The sequence below is a fragment of the Ilyonectria robusta genome (genome assembly GCF_021365365.1).
Source record: "Ilyonectria robusta strain PMI_751 chromosome Unknown BGZ61scaffold_16, whole genome shotgun sequence".
In the NCBI taxonomy this organism is placed as follows: Eukaryota; Fungi; Ascomycota; class Sordariomycetes; order Hypocreales; family Nectriaceae; genus Ilyonectria; species Ilyonectria robusta.
In genome coordinates this window covers 843,201-859,387 of record NW_025764450.1, presented here as the reverse complement: position 1 = coordinate 859,387, position 16,187 = coordinate 843,201, and the positions used below count along the sequence as shown (strand labels likewise).

Here is a 16,187-nt window from a genome sequence, read left to right as displayed (position 1 = left end):
CGTCTTTTCCAGCTCGACCCACAGCTTCCTATCTACAGTCCCACACTCGACGCCAATCGGGATTCTTCCTCTGTGAACTTTCTCGCTAATGCAACTGGATGACGCTCTACTAGGCAATATCCAGTCTAGTCTTGACTGCCATTAGCACAGTTTCGGTGGCTGTTGGCCTGACCCACCACATCCAGCAAGGCAAAGTGGTCGAGGTTCCAGAATAATTGGGTACGTTTCGCCGTGTAGAGTTCATAAAAGCATAAGACCGCAAGCGCGGGGCTAAGCTTAAGTCCATTGCTTGACTCCGATTTGAGAGGGAAGTTGACTCGAGAAAGTGAAAATAAGTCTCGAGCGATACGTATAAAGAGGGGATCCCTGCGTTTCTCAAATCCATTTTTCTACAGAATAGACACAGAAAAAGAAACACTTTAGCCCCTTCACTTCTAACTCAGAAATCATGGTCAAGACACTCCCCTTCGGTGACATTCAAGTCCCAACCCCAGGATTTGGTGCCATGGGCATCAGCTTTGGTTTGGGAAGCAATCTCAGTCTCGAGGAGGCCGAGCCCGTGCTCCTGAAAGCCATCGAGCTAGGATGCACTTTTTGGGATACTGCTGTGAGTAACCAGCCATCTGAGCATTCATCTGAGCTATGGAGAGACTGATATTTGGGTCAAGGTTGCCTATCAAGCCGGAGTCAACGAAAAGCTTCTCGGAGAGTTCATCCGAAAGCACAACGTTCGAGACAAGATTTTTAGTCAGTCATTCTATGCAATTCCTTCACTTAAGTACTCTACTGACAACTCTTCCCGTCGGTAGTCGCTTCGAAATGCGCTTTCGACGTCTTCGGCCCAGAGCGCAAAGTCACCAACTCACCTTCCCATATCAGAGAATACATTGACGGGACTATTGAGCGACTAGGCTTCACTCCTGACCTTTACTATCTCCACCGCATTGATCCCAGTACGTACCATGTCCTAGCCATCATAGACAACCTTGAGCTCACACAATATGACAGATACCCCGCTTGAGGTGTCTATTCCCGTCATGGATGAGATCCGAAAGGCCGGAAAAACAAAGTACATTGGTCTCTCGGAGTGCTCTGCGGCGACCCTCAGAAAGGCCAACTCAAGTAATTCCTATCCCTCCTCATACCAAAAATGGCTTCCTAACGTTAATCGTAGTCGCTAGGATTGATGCCATTCAAGCAGAATACTCGGCCTTCGAGACTCTCCATGAGACGGATGACTTGATCGATACTGCGAAAGAACTCAACATTGCTTTTATTGCCTTCAGCCCTTTGGGTCATGGGTGGCTAGTTGATGATTTCCCCTTCAAGACGCCTGATGACTTTGCACCGGACGATTTCCGCCGAACGGGTACGTTGATCCGCTAATAAAGATTCTGACCTGAATTGCGCTAAACCCTTGGCCTACAGTACCAAAATTCCAAGGCGAGAACTTCTACAAGAATCGAGCTATCGTGGAAGAGATCAAGAAAATCGCTACTCGAAAGGGCTGCACGTTGGCCCAGGTTGCATTGGCCTGGGTAGCGTCTCAGGGCCTGATTTCTATCCCTGGTACGACCAAGGCTCACCGTTTGGAGGAGAATTGGGGATCTAGGGACATCGATTTCACTCCGGAGGAAAAGGAAGAACTGCGAAAAATTATCGATTCTGCCAAGCCGATTGGAAATAGATACGCCCCCGCTAACCAGGCCATGGTCGGCCATTGAGTACAGAAGGCAACAGCTGGCGATTGGATTATCTTCAGATTTATATAGGCAACGTCGTATGTTATAGAAAACAAGAGATTCATCGCGATAAGCACTACCTGCAGTCTTATGGCTAAGTGTAATAATAGAATGATAAATTGATGCACTACCAGCTAGCTCGTGCGTGAATAACCTCCTATAGTACTGCGAAATGACCACACAAGGAGAAAGCTATGGTGAACTGAAAGCCAGATGCTCCGACGCACCCCAATCCCGAAACTCAGTAACGGTATAGATTATTTTATTCTCTAGCTACCTCTCCATGACTACTATTTAAAATACTATAGTGACCTCCAAATCGCCGCGTTTCAAGCTGAGGGAGAATATCAACTCTATACACACAGTCTCCAGGAGTCCTTGAGGAATTATTATCCGCAAGATACCCCAGACCCCAATGTCGGTCCAAGATGATTCAGTAATATCAAAACTTTCAAAGCTGTTATATGCTAATGTGAATTCCGTCGAGTCTGGTTGGCAACTGAGAAGCTCAATGGTTATTAGCACGCGACTATAGCTACAGATTACCCTCCCGGAACCCCATATCGCACTTTGCACAGTGGCATCTTTATTCTTAGAGACGTTGAGAAGAGCCATTTTGTGCAGCAGCTCTAAGACCTTCGCTGGCACACAGCAAGTCGCTCCCCATGCTACACGATGGAGGTCCCAGGCGAATTAATGAACCATACCTAGGTAGGTAAGGTAGGTGAGCAGGTCACCATCCACCTTTCTGGGTTTTACTCACGCGGGCGAAGACGACAGCCTCGAAAGGCATGGTGTAAAAGCACTCGGTGTTGAAGCCCAGGCAGGAATTGAAATGGAGAGCCGCGTGAGGAATAAAAGCGAGAACGTCCCATGGGTTGTTCTCCGAGTACGAGCGAGGGAGTTGCGGAACTAATCAACCGCCACTTATAGCGAACGATAAGGTCATCTCTCAAATGTGACATTCTTCTGTGCCGCAATTGACATATTTGTTGATCCCTGCTCGGTCAAGAAGGGTGTGCAGTCGTGCATACAGAATTTCTACCCGAATCATCCACGCGCATTGTGATTCCACCTTCCAACCATAATGTAATCTACTCACGAGGGGAACACCAGCGTCGTATGAGAAACACAGTAGCTATCGATGATCCCTGACCAAAGATAGAATCTGCAACTTCCTGGAAGGTAGCCCTCTGCCCGGGACGAAAAGGGGCCGAAATTCTGCACGTTGTGCCATATGGGGAAGCTCCTAGGTCTTTCTAGTAATCTGCGCCAATGGCTTGAGAATGATATGAAATGGCTGATATCCAGCTATCTCTGCAGCTTAACACATCGTCAAAACTGCCCTAACCCAAAAAGAGCCAACTTCGGAGGGAAACATGTTTCCCCAAAGAGTACAAATATTGGTCACCAGATTGAATTTTAGAGAGTAACACACAGATGTACCCACTCAATTGTGACTTGAGAGCCGGCGCTGGGAGATCGGTTGGACAATTGCGGAATCCAGAGCTTAGGTTCACCGTATTGGTAACATCGCCGCTAAACAACGTGGAAGCTAAACTCCTCGTAGTATCTCGGTTACAATCGCGCGCCAGTAAAAGCCGTTATTGGAGACTCAGTATAATCAGATATACCGAATATTCACATGCTGCATACCACATCACACACACGCGCGGCACCCACACACAAGAACAGAGTATGGATTGCACACGGCGACTTGCTAGTATCAAGACTTGAACGACGGAATAGCCTATTGACATATTAGATTTGATTGAATCCCACCTCCGCAACCTTCCTCATTTCCAATATCAGCATTTTATTTCTCAATACCCGTGATGTCGCGAAGTAATATGCTTTGGACTAAGCGGTCATTACCTCGGCCATTTGTGCGATAAACTTGATTTCATGCATCGGGTGACAAGCCACTTTAGGTCGCTACAGCCGAAAAAAAGTCATGCTGATCATTGCCGACCACCACATGACCTCATCCACCCCAATCGGAGTGATTTCCCAATTGGCGATTGATGTGCGAGGCTTGGATATCACTATCGTGGATTGTTATATTGTGATGTTCAATGTATAATTGCAGCCAATTTACTTAACTACGGCCGTACTGTCGTAGCTTCCCCCCAAATTTTGGTTTACCCATCATCAATCTCGGTATTTACATACGACAAGGTAACTACGAGAAGTGAAATGGCATATAAAAAAACCACTTGGTTGTTGCTCCATTTCCTAGCATTCGGCTTCGCAGCTCCCAATGCCAAAAGAGCAACCACACCGGGATACAATGCTTTGCCCTATTATCCCGCACCCTACGGAGGTTGGGTTAGCGAGTGGGCAAGCAGCTACACAAAAGCTAAGAAACTTGTCGACTCGATGACTCTTGCTGAGAAAACCAACATTACTGCCGGAACCGGGCTTCTCATGGGTATGCATCATCTCAAATAGAGCTAGGTTATTTTGCTAACTTGGCTCAGGGTACGTCTGAGGACTCATTTCCTAAGACTTAAGCTGACAATAAGCAAGACATTGCAACGGAAATAGCGGTTCTGCCGAGCGAGTTGGGTTTCCCCAGCTCTGCCTCAACGATGCCGCCAACGGCGTTCGGCTGACCGACAACGTCACCGTCTTTCCGGATGGAATCACTGTCGGTGCCACATTTGACAAGACACTCATGTACGAACGTGGCGTCGCGATCGGTAAAGAAGCGCGCGGCAAGGGTGTCAACGTTTGGCTCGGCCCAGCGGTAGGTCCAATTGGCCGGAAACCCAAGGGCGGTCGTAATTGGGAAGGCTTCGGAGCAGATCCCGTGCTGCAGGGCGTTGGAGCTCGAGAAACCATCAAAGGAGTTCAAGAGCAGGGAGTCATCGCGACTATCAAGCACTTGATAGGGAACGAGCAGGAGATGTACCGTCGGCAAACCACAGACCTTTTCTCGCCGGCGTACTCGGCGAATATTGGTAAGATTCTTCCCTTGAGCTGGTAATTTTGTGATACTGATCTAAGCTTAGATGATCGAACGCTGCATGAGCTTTATCTATGGCCATTTGCCGAGGCCGTTCGAGCGGGTGTCGGCGCTGCTATGACTGCCTACAACCGAGTACGTTGCTTTAATCCGAGCACAATCAAAAACATAGCTTATAAGATTGATCTAGGTCAACGGTACCATGTGCAGCGAGCATTCATACCTCATCAGCCACCTCTTGAAGGACGAGCTCGGTTTCCAGGGCTTCGTAATGACCGACTGGCTCTCGCAGATCACAGGGGTCCAGTCGGCGATTTCGGGTATGGACATGAGCATGCCTGGCGATACAATCATTCCTCTCTTCGGCAACTCGCTCTGGATGTATGAATTGACTCGTGCTACGCTGAATGGCTCTGTCCCAATGGAGAGGCTCAACGACATGGCCACTCGCATCGTGGCCACCTGGTATCATTTCGGCCAAGATCAAGGCTACCCAGAGGTCAATTTCGACACGAACACGAAAGAGGCTACAGGCGCGCTTTATCCAGCAGCTTGGCCATCATCTCCCTCGGGAGTCGTCAACAAGTTTGTCCAGGTGCAGGCAGACCACGACAAGATTGCAAGACAGATCGCACAAGACGCCATTACCATGCTCAAGAATGATGGAAGCTTGCTACCACTTTCTACAAGTCGCCCATTGAAGGTCTTTGGTACCGGAGCTCAGACGAATTCAGACGGTGCCAATGCTTGCTACGATCGAAACTGCAACAAAGGCACTCTTGGCCAAGGCTGGGGGTCCGGTACAGTCGATTACATGTATCTGGACGACCCAATCACCTCCATCAAAGAGAAGGCTCAAAACGTCACGTTTTACAACACCGACAAGTTTCCCACTGTTCCAAGCCCTTCCAGCAACGATGTCGCCATCGTCTTCATTACTTCTGATGCTGGAGAGAACCAGTATACCGTTGAGAATAACCATGGCGACAGAGATGCCTCGCGGCTGAATGCATGGCATGATGGGGACGCTCTTGTCAAGGCTGCGGCGGCCAAGTATAGCAACGTTGTTGTTATCGCCCACACTGTCGGCCCTCTTGTGCTCGAAGAATGGATCAGTCTTGCGTCGGTCAAGTCAGTGCTCATTGCCCATCTGCCTGGCCAAGAAGCCGGAGACTCTCTCACGAATGTGTTATTTGGCACTGCGTCTCCCTGTGGACATTTGCCGTACAGCATCACATATGCTGAGGATGACATGCCGGACAGCGTCACCGATCTGATTGACTCTGCCTTCATCGATCCTCCTCAGGACGTCTACTCTGAGAGGATGTACATTGACTATCGCTGGCTCAACAAAGAACAGATCAAACCTCGGTATGCATTTGGCCATGGGCTCAGCTACACGACATTCTCATACACGAACGCTACCATCAAGAAGATTACAACGTTGAGCAAATATCCTCCCACGCGACCGGCGAAAGGCCAGGTCTTGGACTATTCTGAGGCGATTCCAGCCTACAGCGAGGCAGTCAAACCACAGAGCTTCTCAACTATTTGGCGGTACCTGTACTCTTGGCTTTCTGAGTCGGACGCGAAGGATGCTGCTGCCAAGGCCACGACTTCAAAGTACCCATATCCAGACGGCTACACCACCACACAGAGGACTAATCCTCCTCCCGCGGGCGGTGCGCAAGGTGGCAATCCAGCGCTCTGGGACGAAGCGTACACCGTTTCTGTGCTTGTGACCAACACCGGCAGTAAATATTCCGGGAAGGCGTCAGTTCAAGCATATCTCCAGTATCCGGGGGATATTGCGTATGACACACCCGTCATCCAGTTGCGGGATTTTGAGAAGACGGCCGAGCTGGCGCCTGGAAAGAGTGAGAGGGTGGAGGTGACGTTGACAAGGAAAGACTTGAGCATCTGGGATGTGAGTGCTCAGGACTGGGTTGTGCCAGACCCAGGTGGAGACTACAAAGTTTGGTTGGGATCTGCAAGTGATGATTTGCCAGTTGTCTGTTATGCACTCGGCTTGAGTTGCGATTATGGCATTGATGTGCCTGTGTCTTAGAGTTTGATGAATCTATCTCTCTACGACGTTGCAGTAGAGACTAGTACGATTGAGATTTACTTGTACATATGTCAATCGCCTTGATGTTACTAATTCTCGGACACTATATTCACCAGTGCTGTAGAGGCCGAAGATGAAGCAGTCACCATACTGCTGTGAGCAGTGCAATGCAGCTCGGTGTAAATCCGAAATTGTTGGGACTTCTACCTCCATGTTAAACCAAATGTACCTTTGATTTGCTTTACTCTGGTTGGTTGGCTCGACCCCCTGCTCGTTACCTCGGTATCGTCTTACCACACCCAAAGGAATATGCCAGGGTCCATCTCACTGAGTGCCCTCTCGTAAAACTGTTGGCCCTCAAAGTGGGTAAAACCTCATACACTAGTAGACACAGAGTGGAGCACACCTCTCATTGTGTTGAGCGAGAGCACTCCAAAGATCATACGAAGTACGAGCGACTCCCACCCCAGAATTCAGTGCGGTCCCATACATCTCAGCCGTTCCTCAAGGCAACAGCGTACCTAGATATAAATACAAGCCGATGCGACCTTCAAAATCCGAAACTCATCCACCCCTTCAAGCAGAAGTGTCCGCATCCTCGCCCTCTCCCCAACATGAGTCTCACTAATACTCTCGCGGGTTCTGACCGCATCGAGCCTTTCAAGGTCGACCTGTCCAAGAATGTGCCGCGAATGCTCGATCTGGTGAAGAACACCAAGTTGCCTGAGAAGTCCGTGTATTCCCAACTTGGAGCCTCGGCCGGCATCGACCTGGACGTTCTGAAGCAGCTGCAGAGTGAATGGATTGATGATTTTGACTGGAAAGCGGAGGAAGAAGAAATGAATAGGTAAGTACCGAATGGCATAGCCTTCCAATGATGTAGAATGCTGCTCACAACAAATAAAGCTACAACCATTTCACCACAACCATCGAAGGTTTGAAGATTCATTTCATTCATGAACGGTCTGGCGAACCGGACGCGATCCCACTTTTGCTCTTGCACGGCTGGCCAGGTTCATTCTTGGAGTTTCTGCCTGTGGTTAAGCCTCTCACACAGGCAGCGAAAACCTCAACCGGCAAAGACGTCTCATTCGACATCATCATCCCCTCACTCCCTGGATACGCCTTTTCCCAGACACCACCGCCAAGTTGGACCACTGCGGACACGGCTCGGATTTTCCATGCACTCATGACCGATATATTGGGCTACAAGACCTTCTCTATCCACGGTACCGATTGGGGCTGTGTGATCGGCTACACCCTGTACGAGCAGTACACCGCAGCCACTCGTGCAGCACACTTTTCTATGATCCCCTTCTTCCCCATGCTGCCTAATCAGCTCGCAGCAAATGGCATTACCCTCACTCCGGATGAGCAATTCCAGGAGGATCGATTCGTAGGATGGAATACAACTGGAAATTCCTACTTCTTCATCCAGACTACGAAGGTAATGGACACCAAGAAAGCTGCTACACCTCCAGTGACTAACATTCTCAAACCAAAACAATAGCCCACCACAATCGGACTGGCATTGCAGGATAACCCGATCGGCCAGTTGGCGTGGATTGCTCAGCAGATTATCGACTGTAGGTCCCATCACCCCCAAAGACTCCAGCGGTAAAAGAGACCATCCTAATGCTCCTACAGGGTCCGATCCACGGGCGGGAACAGCGCCCTCTGTACTCACCCACAAAGAGATACTACGATTCACGTCGCTTTACTTCCTCACCGAGTCATTTCTTTCATCTGTTTTTATCTATTCTTCAAACTCGAATGGGTTTAGACCAGAATACACCAAAGCGCCTACAGATGCCCCAATGCTCTATAGCAATTTCAAGTACAACAATGCATTTTTCCCGCGAGCTATAGTGGAAAAGGTGGGGAACCTGGTCCGATGGCAAGGTAAGTCACTTTATCGCATTTCTCTAGCATTAATTCCTACAGCCCCGAGAGAAATTTGAAGAGAGAAAAGCAAGGACGGACTAATATTCGTTTTACCCTAGATCATGATTTTGGCGGGCACTTCGCGGGTGTCGATAATCCACCGGCTCTTATTTCCGACATCCGAGACGTTGGGAACTACTGGCATCAGTGAAGCAACCATTTCTCGGCGGCTTATCCTACAATTTGGACTCAATTGCTTGAATCCCCAGTGCTCAGGGGTATTTGGGGGATTGTTTCGGCTTCCCCGTTGTCCAACGTGCGACACCAGTAGCGATGGGGAAGGAGGTAATTGCCTGGGTTGTGAATTAGGCTATTTGCTCAACATCTTATCTTTTCGGATGAATACAAAAAGGCGATCCATCAGCAGTCACTCATATAGGGTTAGATAGCTAAGTTGGAAAACTCGAAAAACAGAATAACAGCAAGGCCAGGCTCTTGGGCTTTAGCACGTGTTAGTGAGACTTGTTCAACCCTTAATTATAGTCGGTGAGCATTGTAGACGTGGTGAGATGAGTTGGAACCGAACCACGGCATCACGTGTGAAGGGAACACATATGAGACTTGCGTCGTTACTGATAACAAGTCACTGATGAACAATTTCGAACACTTATCAGTTGAACCGGGCCGCATGTTGCGAGCTTGGGATCACACGGCCAGGATGCTCGGCCCGTTTGCCTGATATAGCCACAAATCCTTGCAGCTTCAGGGGGCACTGAAAGAATCACGCACATAAGCGCTTCACATCCTTGTAAATATCCGTTGACAAACCGAACCAGCAGCATCGTTTTACTGGGTGGCTCCCTACTCTCGACGGCTGTTGTCAAACTTTAACTTGTAGTTGCTTGCTTTTTAAGTCTATATTCAACTATAGATATCTATCGAGTCCTTCCACTGACTTTCTTCCGTGGTTCACCCAGTAAATCGATCGGAATCGGCGGGCTTTCTGAATTACCCGGGAACTTGGCGACATTCTACGCAGCAGGGATATGAACTAATCGGAATATGGAAACGTCCCCCGGCTGCAGGAGAGAAGTACAGTAATCGGAATGCTGGATCGAACCAACACGTACAAGCTGTTGTCTTTCCAGTTTGAAATCGACAAGGCCAGCGTGGTGGGTCGAATTTAATACGTGCCCGCTCGTTTGAATCTCCACAGTGGTGTGATGAACCCTACCGCTCCTCAAGTAAAATGCGATGTCTTTCTGCCTCTGGTTCCCATCCATCTTTGATCACTCATTACCACCATTATTCACTCACATAATACAAATTTTGGAAAATGGGAGCTGCGTCTACTCCACCGAGGAATTTCACGGGAGGTGACACCCAGGGATTGGAACCTGCCACTGGGACAAGATTGGATCCCATCGATTTGCAGGTGATTATTATCGAGAGATTCTGTGCCGACTAGGGTTGTGTTGCTAAGCACCCAATTTCAGGCGGACGAAGCGGATGGAGACGATGACTCTGCGCTTGGCAGTGACGCGCAAGTAGCTTGTATCACGGTATCCATCTGCTGATACTGACATGATCTGGCAGTGCGAGCTCAACGGCATCAATTAGCTCGAGCATTCTCCAGTATCGGGAAGTTCAAGGGCGCACCTATCACAGCGAAAAGTTCGCTACCCAATACTTTGCACCGAACGATGAGCAGCAGAGTGAATCTGTCGACATCACGTATGGCCACATCGACCTCCAGCTAGGCATATCCCTGACATCTGAGTAGCCATCACTACCTTACACTACTTCTCAATGGAAAGCTCTTCCTGGCGCCTTTGAAGCCAGATATTAAGGCAAGCACACAGCCCTGAATTAGGGTGCAAATTCCCTAGCTAATTTCCTTTAGAAAGTCTTGGATGTAGGCACGGGAACTGGTATCTGGGCAATGTAAGACCAACGCCCAGACAGTAGGAGAACTTCGCTTACAAGATGTTAGCGATTTTGCCGACGAGTTCCCCAGTGCCGAGGTCATTGGCACAGACTTGTCGCCCATTCAGCCGAGCTGGGTTCCACCAAATGTCAAATTTGAGCTCGAGGATGCAGCAGAGACTTGGACTTGGCCAGAGAATTCTTTCGACTTCGTTCACATGCGCTATCTCTTTGGCGCCATTGCCGACTGGAACGCGTTGTTCCGGGAAGCGTTCCGCTCCTGCAAGCCAGGCGGCTACATCCAATCCTGCGAAATTGATCCCTCGTTTTACAGCGATGACGGGACAATCGACAACGATGAAGCAATTCAGATGATGAACAAGCTGGTGCTAGAAGGAGGGAAAAGGATGGGCCGTAGCTTTCATGTCGTCAAGGATGGTTTGCAATTGAAAGCAGCTGAAGCGGCAGGCTTCGTTGACATAGAGCAAGTGAACTTCAAGGTATGGTTCAAAGCGGCTGTTGAATTGATGTCGATATCTGACATTGACCAGGTTCCTGTGGGTGGGTGGACTAAGGACGCCAAGCTTAGTGAAACTGGACAGTTTCTCAAGTCAACACTGGAAAATGATCTTGAAGGTAGGAGCTTCGCGGAGAAGGGTTCTGAGTTACCTTGTGCTCCTTCAGATTGTTGCACGTCTGGCTCGCATGCTAACCGGTCGTTAGGGTACACCTTGATTCTGTGGCATGACATTATGGGCTGGCCCAAGGACGAATACCAAGTTTGCCTAATGAACATGCGCAAAGCCTTGAATAACAAGTGTTACCATGCATACCTAAACCTGTGCTACGTTTATGCCCGTAAGCCGGACTCGGAGAACACAAAGGAGGAATAGAGCGACTCTAGTATGAGTTGTCGCTGCCATCACTCGTAGTTCAATTTTATTAACATCCCACATCTTCACATCGCCTGATAACAAGAAGTGCGAGGGAGTAGCCTAGCACCTATGGTGATAGAAAACTAGACTAATTCCTTCAGCGAGTACACAATAAGTCCGCGGCACTCTCTACAACACCACCATCATCACTTCTAGAGCGTAAAATTCGGTACCTTAGCCATATGAAATTTCGGCAGCCCGTGGGCACCAATAATAAGCCCTAAAACTTTCCACGGGTACCTATGGATCCCCAAATATAAAAATAAAGACCCATTAGGGTAGGTAAAAGTTTATTAAATATAAAGATTATAAATAATATTTATTAATAGATAAAATGAAATAAAATATCCTTATTTTATAAGATATCTTAGAACATAAACTAAAAGAATTTATTCTTATTTTATTTAATTAATTTTTACTCTGTTGGGTTGCAATAGCCTGCAAATTCCTCTGAAATATGAGAGTCCAATTTCCACACCTCATCAGATCCCCTACGCTCTCTAATAAACGGGGTTCTCAGGCCAAATGGGCCCCGCTTCATGTTGATTGCAGCGGCGATCTCAAGGTCTTTCTGCGCATCGTCAGGGCCGTCAAATTCGGGAGCCTCAGATTCTGGAAGCCCCTGAGGGGACATAAAGAAGTTTGCTTCCTCCGGAGGAAGATGGCCGATATCTCGAGCTAGGGTTAACATGCTAGATTGCCGTAAAAACTGACCCGGGGTCGCCCAAGTGGTGTGACGCCCATAGAGGCCAAAGGTTCTCCACCACCCAGGGGCTGCATGTCTTTGTCGTCGTAGTAGGGAGATTGCGTAATGGTAGTAAAGATAGCGATTAGACGGGCGAAAATCGTTCCTGAAAGACAGTTCCTTGCCATGGAGCTGCTTCGCGGTACCAGTGGGGTTGGGGTCTAAAGCGGAAAAAACAACAACCCGGATCTTGGTTGTGCCGGGAACCGGGACCAGAGTCATACGGCCATCGTCGAACATTTCCTCGTATCTTTTCAACATCGGAATGCCATTATGAGAGCTCATGATGTGGCCGTTCTTCATGGATGGGTCGGACTTTCCGAAGAGGTACTCGGCATTAACTTCGCCCATATTGTACGGCACGATATGAGCTGCGACAACATCACAGGAATCCTCGGTGTATCCAGAAATGCAGCACCATTTATGCTCACCGAAATTTGCATCATATTCTGAGAATACATCGTTTCGGAATCGTTCTTGTGCTGCAGCATCGCGGGACTTGAAGATGGTCAGCTTCGCGTTATCGGGTGTCCGGTACCGGCTGATAAGTCGGTCGATATAGACGGCATCATCGATCCTACGACCGTCGAATTGTGTTCCCATATCATCGATATATTCGCCGATAAATTGGTTCTTGTGGCGTTGAAGCACAGCTAGGTTGACTTGGCAGAGAACAATCTTTGTCTCTAAGTTCTCCAGATTCTCCTCGAACTCGTCGGTGGTGATGCCGATATCTCCTTTATGGTATAGGACATTGAGGACGCGGATGTGCCCCTGGGCGGCATCAAGTTCGGCCTTGAGAACATCAGCCATAGCGTCCATCTTCTTTCGCACTTGACCTGTGACGAAGGAGTCGAGAGTGGTGGCCTCGAACGCCTGCGAGAAATTCATGTTGGCAGCGGCGGAGGAGGACAGAACCTGTTGATAGGTGACACCACCAATCTTGCTATGGCTGAGGGAAAGGCGGGTGGAGGTCAAGGAAATATGTGCTGTACTGATGTGTGAGGGAGGGAAAGAGTCGGGGCTCAGCTTCTTGAACCAACTACTTATATATTCATACAGTTTCTAACCTTTCTAAGTTGAAGAGTTTGATATTTGGTCATCGTGGCAACGTTGGGTAGGAAATGCTTGAATTGTGGAAAGAAAGGCTTTTTTTTGACCTTGTGGCGGCAACTTACTCACCTTGAGGGAGCAGACAGAAGTTAGATATACCATGCGCGCAAAAGTTTCGATTCCACAAGGGTGCTACATACTTTACCGACAAGAAAAACGGACAGAGTTCGACCACGAGATGGCAGGCGAATAGAGACAACAGATGAGTCAAACACCCTTACGGCCCCCGGAAGCTGGCCACTGCCCTCAAACTTACTACGGTAAAAGCTATACAAGTAATAATTACTATACTAATAGATAATAAATTCTAAGGATTTATTTTGAGCTTTATTATTCCTGAGTCAAAACGATTTAGCTAAGATTTATTTTATTTTACTTACCTAAAATTTATTCAAGACTTTCCTAGGTGTGGTTGTCTTGATATTCCGAGATACCTGCTTAAAGGCTTAGTGACTCCCTTCTTCTTGATCTTGTTGAGGGTACCATCCGATAAAAGCTCTTAGCATTGGACCTCACGGGCTACTTCATTCTGGGTAAGCTCCTTAGTAGGTAGGCGGGTTCGTGGGACCGTGCAAGATTGTTTCCTGTGTCAAGAGACCAAGAACCTCGTTCTTCGTCGAATCAATCGAGAGAATTCCTGTGAACTGATCTGGTAGGGTTGCATTTACTACGGTCACTTAAAGTGGGATTCCTGATCTCTGATTAGTGGAGTAAATGTTGGAAACGACCAACATGGAAATGCCCGACGCAATCTCTTAATTAAGCCATTTACGCGACAGTCATTCCACTGCCCCTGTCTCGGAGGAAAGATAATCCACGATTCTAGGCATTCATGCCCCTATCTTGGTATTTGTTGGGGTCATATTCACGGTATCAAAGAGAACCCACCTCGGATTTAAGACAACTTGCTCATACCATCAAGATCATTTCCTCACTCACCACCATTCGGCTTTGTCAATTGAGACTCGAGCCGCGACAGTCAGAGCCATGGCATCTCACAAGAAGTTCCTCAAAGATATCGCTGAAGCAAACGAGGCCGTGACAGCAGAAATCGACGAGCTGGTTGCAAAAATCGATAACAGAACGGAAGAAACTGCGTCTACAACCACAAAAATTATATTGCGCAAATTGCACGACTCACTTATCCGCATCTGTGAGCATCGCGGCCACCCTCGTACGCCTAACAAGACGATTCTCGACGCATACCGCAGTTTCCTCGAGCCCATCACAACACTCTCCAAGCTACCTTCTGGCGACTTCATCACTGCACGCATGTTTGTTTATTTAGCGGAAGCCATCTCAAGCGAGGGTGCCCTAGAAAGGAAATTCATCAAAAGCAAGGCTCGTACCACGACTGTGCCCTTATACGAGCTCTGCACTGCTTTGGACGACGCTCTGTTTGAACCGCTGCGGAGAATGTGGGCTGCAAGCAACAAAAGCGAGGATTACTGTTGGGTATTTGGAGATTACACACTGCTGTACCATCACTCACCCGGACTCCCCAATGTCCAGGAAGAAATGGCTCGAAGGAGCGAGCTCGCTCAGGCGCTGACACCAGCAGAGCTCGCAGCTCTTGGTGGTATTAAGGATCGATCCTACCTATTTTCGAAAAATGTCAAAAACCAGAATTGGCTTCCTCTGCCAAAAGACCTCCAGGATCTCAGCCCAGACATGTCCAATACAGAGAAACTTATCTTCAAGCAACTCGCGCCAGATGGGCCGATTCGCAACGGGATGGAGTTTCACACGGTTGATGCGGAACAAAATGATCATGAGACTTGGCGCCACATCGATATTCTTCGTCGCTCCAGGCAGTTCATTTTGGACGCTCACCATATTACTGCGCCCATCTCCACTGACAAGAGTTACCGTCTTGCGAAGCGAGCACTTGCAGAAGCTGGCTTTCCCCCAGAAATTCTAATGTACATCTTCAGGTATCTCGATCCACCGAAAGTCCATCCTTACCTTCGCCAGGTAGACATTGCGTCTGCGTACGTCCCCTTTCCCGAATCGACTGGCTTGTGTGCGGAATGCAAGTCAAGAAAGACTGGCGCGGCAAATCGCCGATTGAAGTTCACCTGTCCAGGTGCCAGCATCTATCTCTGGAATCTTGCCCTGCGCGCTTTTCATGTGTTTCACCAACACACTGCAACAAGCTGGCGACTCTGCAGACATGGGCTTGATTGTGAAGGACACCACAACGATGGCAGTTGGGAAATCAACGCAGACGACCAAGTTGTTGAGTTGGCAGAGGCGATTATCGCGGACCGCTGTGGAACTCCAAGGACGCTTGAGCAGGTTGGACTTGGTCAAGACCCCAACTGCAAACTTGCCCGCCGGAAAGACGACGAAGAGAGGCAGAAGAAACTGTTCCCTCGATGGCCGCAATTGAAAGACTTCAAAAACGAATCAGAGATGAGCGGGGGTGTTGGTGGATTGATAGATACCATGATGCATCAGAGGCTGCTGGTTGGTGCATGGGACTCCGGACACGTCGTAACGGATCCTTCTTGGTCATGGTCCCGCAACATGGTTGACAAGAAGAGAGCCGAAGATGCAATTGGTAGTATTCACAGTCGGTGTGATTTATGTTAACACGACTCTGGAGAGAGGAACCGCCATTTACCTTCAACACCGTTATTGATTATCCCGTTGTATTTATTCTTCACATTATGTACTGTGTTTAACAATCTCGTTATTTCTGCTGGAGTATCTTTAATGCCATCCTGCGCTGTGCATCGCGTGGTGATTTGGATTAGGGATGTCTGGGTCACTTCTACATATCGCAGGCTATGCCTTGAGACAG

At 48.5% G+C, this 16,187-nt stretch overlaps 6 protein-coding genes across 6 annotated transcripts; 5 read left to right on the top strand and 1 right to left on the bottom strand.

Moving 5' to 3' along the window:
- The first annotated feature begins 404 nt into the window (after positions 1 to 404).
- On the top strand, positions 405 to 1,823 carry BGZ61DRAFT_425036 (NADP-dependent oxidoreductase domain-containing protein). Its single transcript, XM_046243631.1, has 6 exons — positions 405 to 607; positions 669 to 747; positions 810 to 953; positions 1,009 to 1,122; positions 1,175 to 1,369; positions 1,429 to 1,823. The coding sequence occupies exons 1-6, from the start codon at positions 449 to 451 to the stop codon at positions 1,722 to 1,724; spliced, it is 987 nt and encodes a 328-aa protein (XP_046101642.1). The 5' UTR covers positions 405 to 448; the 3' UTR covers positions 1,725 to 1,823.
- Positions 1,824 to 3,938: 2,115 nt separating this feature from the next.
- BGZ61DRAFT_480746 (glycoside hydrolase superfamily) lies at positions 3,939 to 6,778 on the top strand (the record flags this gene model as incomplete). Its single annotated transcript, XM_046249232.1, has 5 exons — positions 3,939 to 4,173; position 4,223; positions 4,272 to 4,705; positions 4,757 to 4,845; positions 4,901 to 6,778. The coding sequence occupies 5 exons, from the start codon at positions 3,939 to 3,941 to the stop codon at positions 6,776 to 6,778; spliced, it is 2,637 nt and encodes an 878-aa protein (XP_046101641.1).
- A 485-nt stretch (positions 6,779 to 7,263) lies between these two features.
- Positions 7,264 to 9,199, top strand: BGZ61DRAFT_456227 (Alpha/Beta hydrolase protein). The gene is made up of 5 exons (XM_046246479.1): positions 7,264 to 7,625; positions 7,685 to 8,225; positions 8,289 to 8,364; positions 8,426 to 8,680; positions 8,782 to 9,199. Exons 1-5 carry the CDS (start codon positions 7,393 to 7,395, stop codon positions 8,871 to 8,873), a joined length of 1,197 nt encoding a protein of 398 aa, XP_046101640.1. The 5' UTR covers positions 7,264 to 7,392; the 3' UTR covers positions 8,874 to 9,199.
- A 707-nt stretch (positions 9,200 to 9,906) lies between these two features.
- On the top strand, positions 9,907 to 11,591 carry BGZ61DRAFT_456225 (S-adenosyl-L-methionine-dependent methyltransferase). The gene is made up of 8 exons (XM_046246478.1): positions 9,907 to 10,097; positions 10,159 to 10,205; positions 10,259 to 10,396; positions 10,446 to 10,512; positions 10,566 to 10,606; positions 10,656 to 11,088; positions 11,140 to 11,224; positions 11,312 to 11,591. Exons 1-8 carry the CDS (start codon positions 9,999 to 10,001, stop codon positions 11,479 to 11,481), a joined length of 1,080 nt encoding a protein of 359 aa, XP_046101639.1. The 5' UTR covers positions 9,907 to 9,998; the 3' UTR covers positions 11,482 to 11,591.
- A 347-nt stretch (positions 11,592 to 11,938) lies between these two features.
- On the bottom strand, positions 11,939 to 13,159 carry BGZ61DRAFT_550647 (uncharacterized protein; the record flags this gene model as incomplete). The annotated part of the gene is made up of 2 exons (XM_046255475.1): positions 11,939 to 12,781; positions 12,833 to 13,159. 2 exons carry the CDS (start codon positions 13,157 to 13,159, stop codon positions 11,939 to 11,941), a joined length of 1,170 nt encoding a protein of 389 aa, XP_046101638.1.
- A 1,096-nt stretch (positions 13,160 to 14,255) lies between these two features.
- BGZ61DRAFT_456223 (uncharacterized protein) lies at positions 14,256 to 16,161 on the top strand. Its single transcript, XM_046246477.1, has one exon. It carries the CDS (start codon positions 14,369 to 14,371, stop codon positions 15,974 to 15,976), a length of 1,608 nt encoding a protein of 535 aa, XP_046101637.1. The 5' UTR covers positions 14,256 to 14,368; the 3' UTR covers positions 15,977 to 16,161.
- The last annotated feature ends 26 nt before the right edge of the window (positions 16,162 to 16,187 follow it).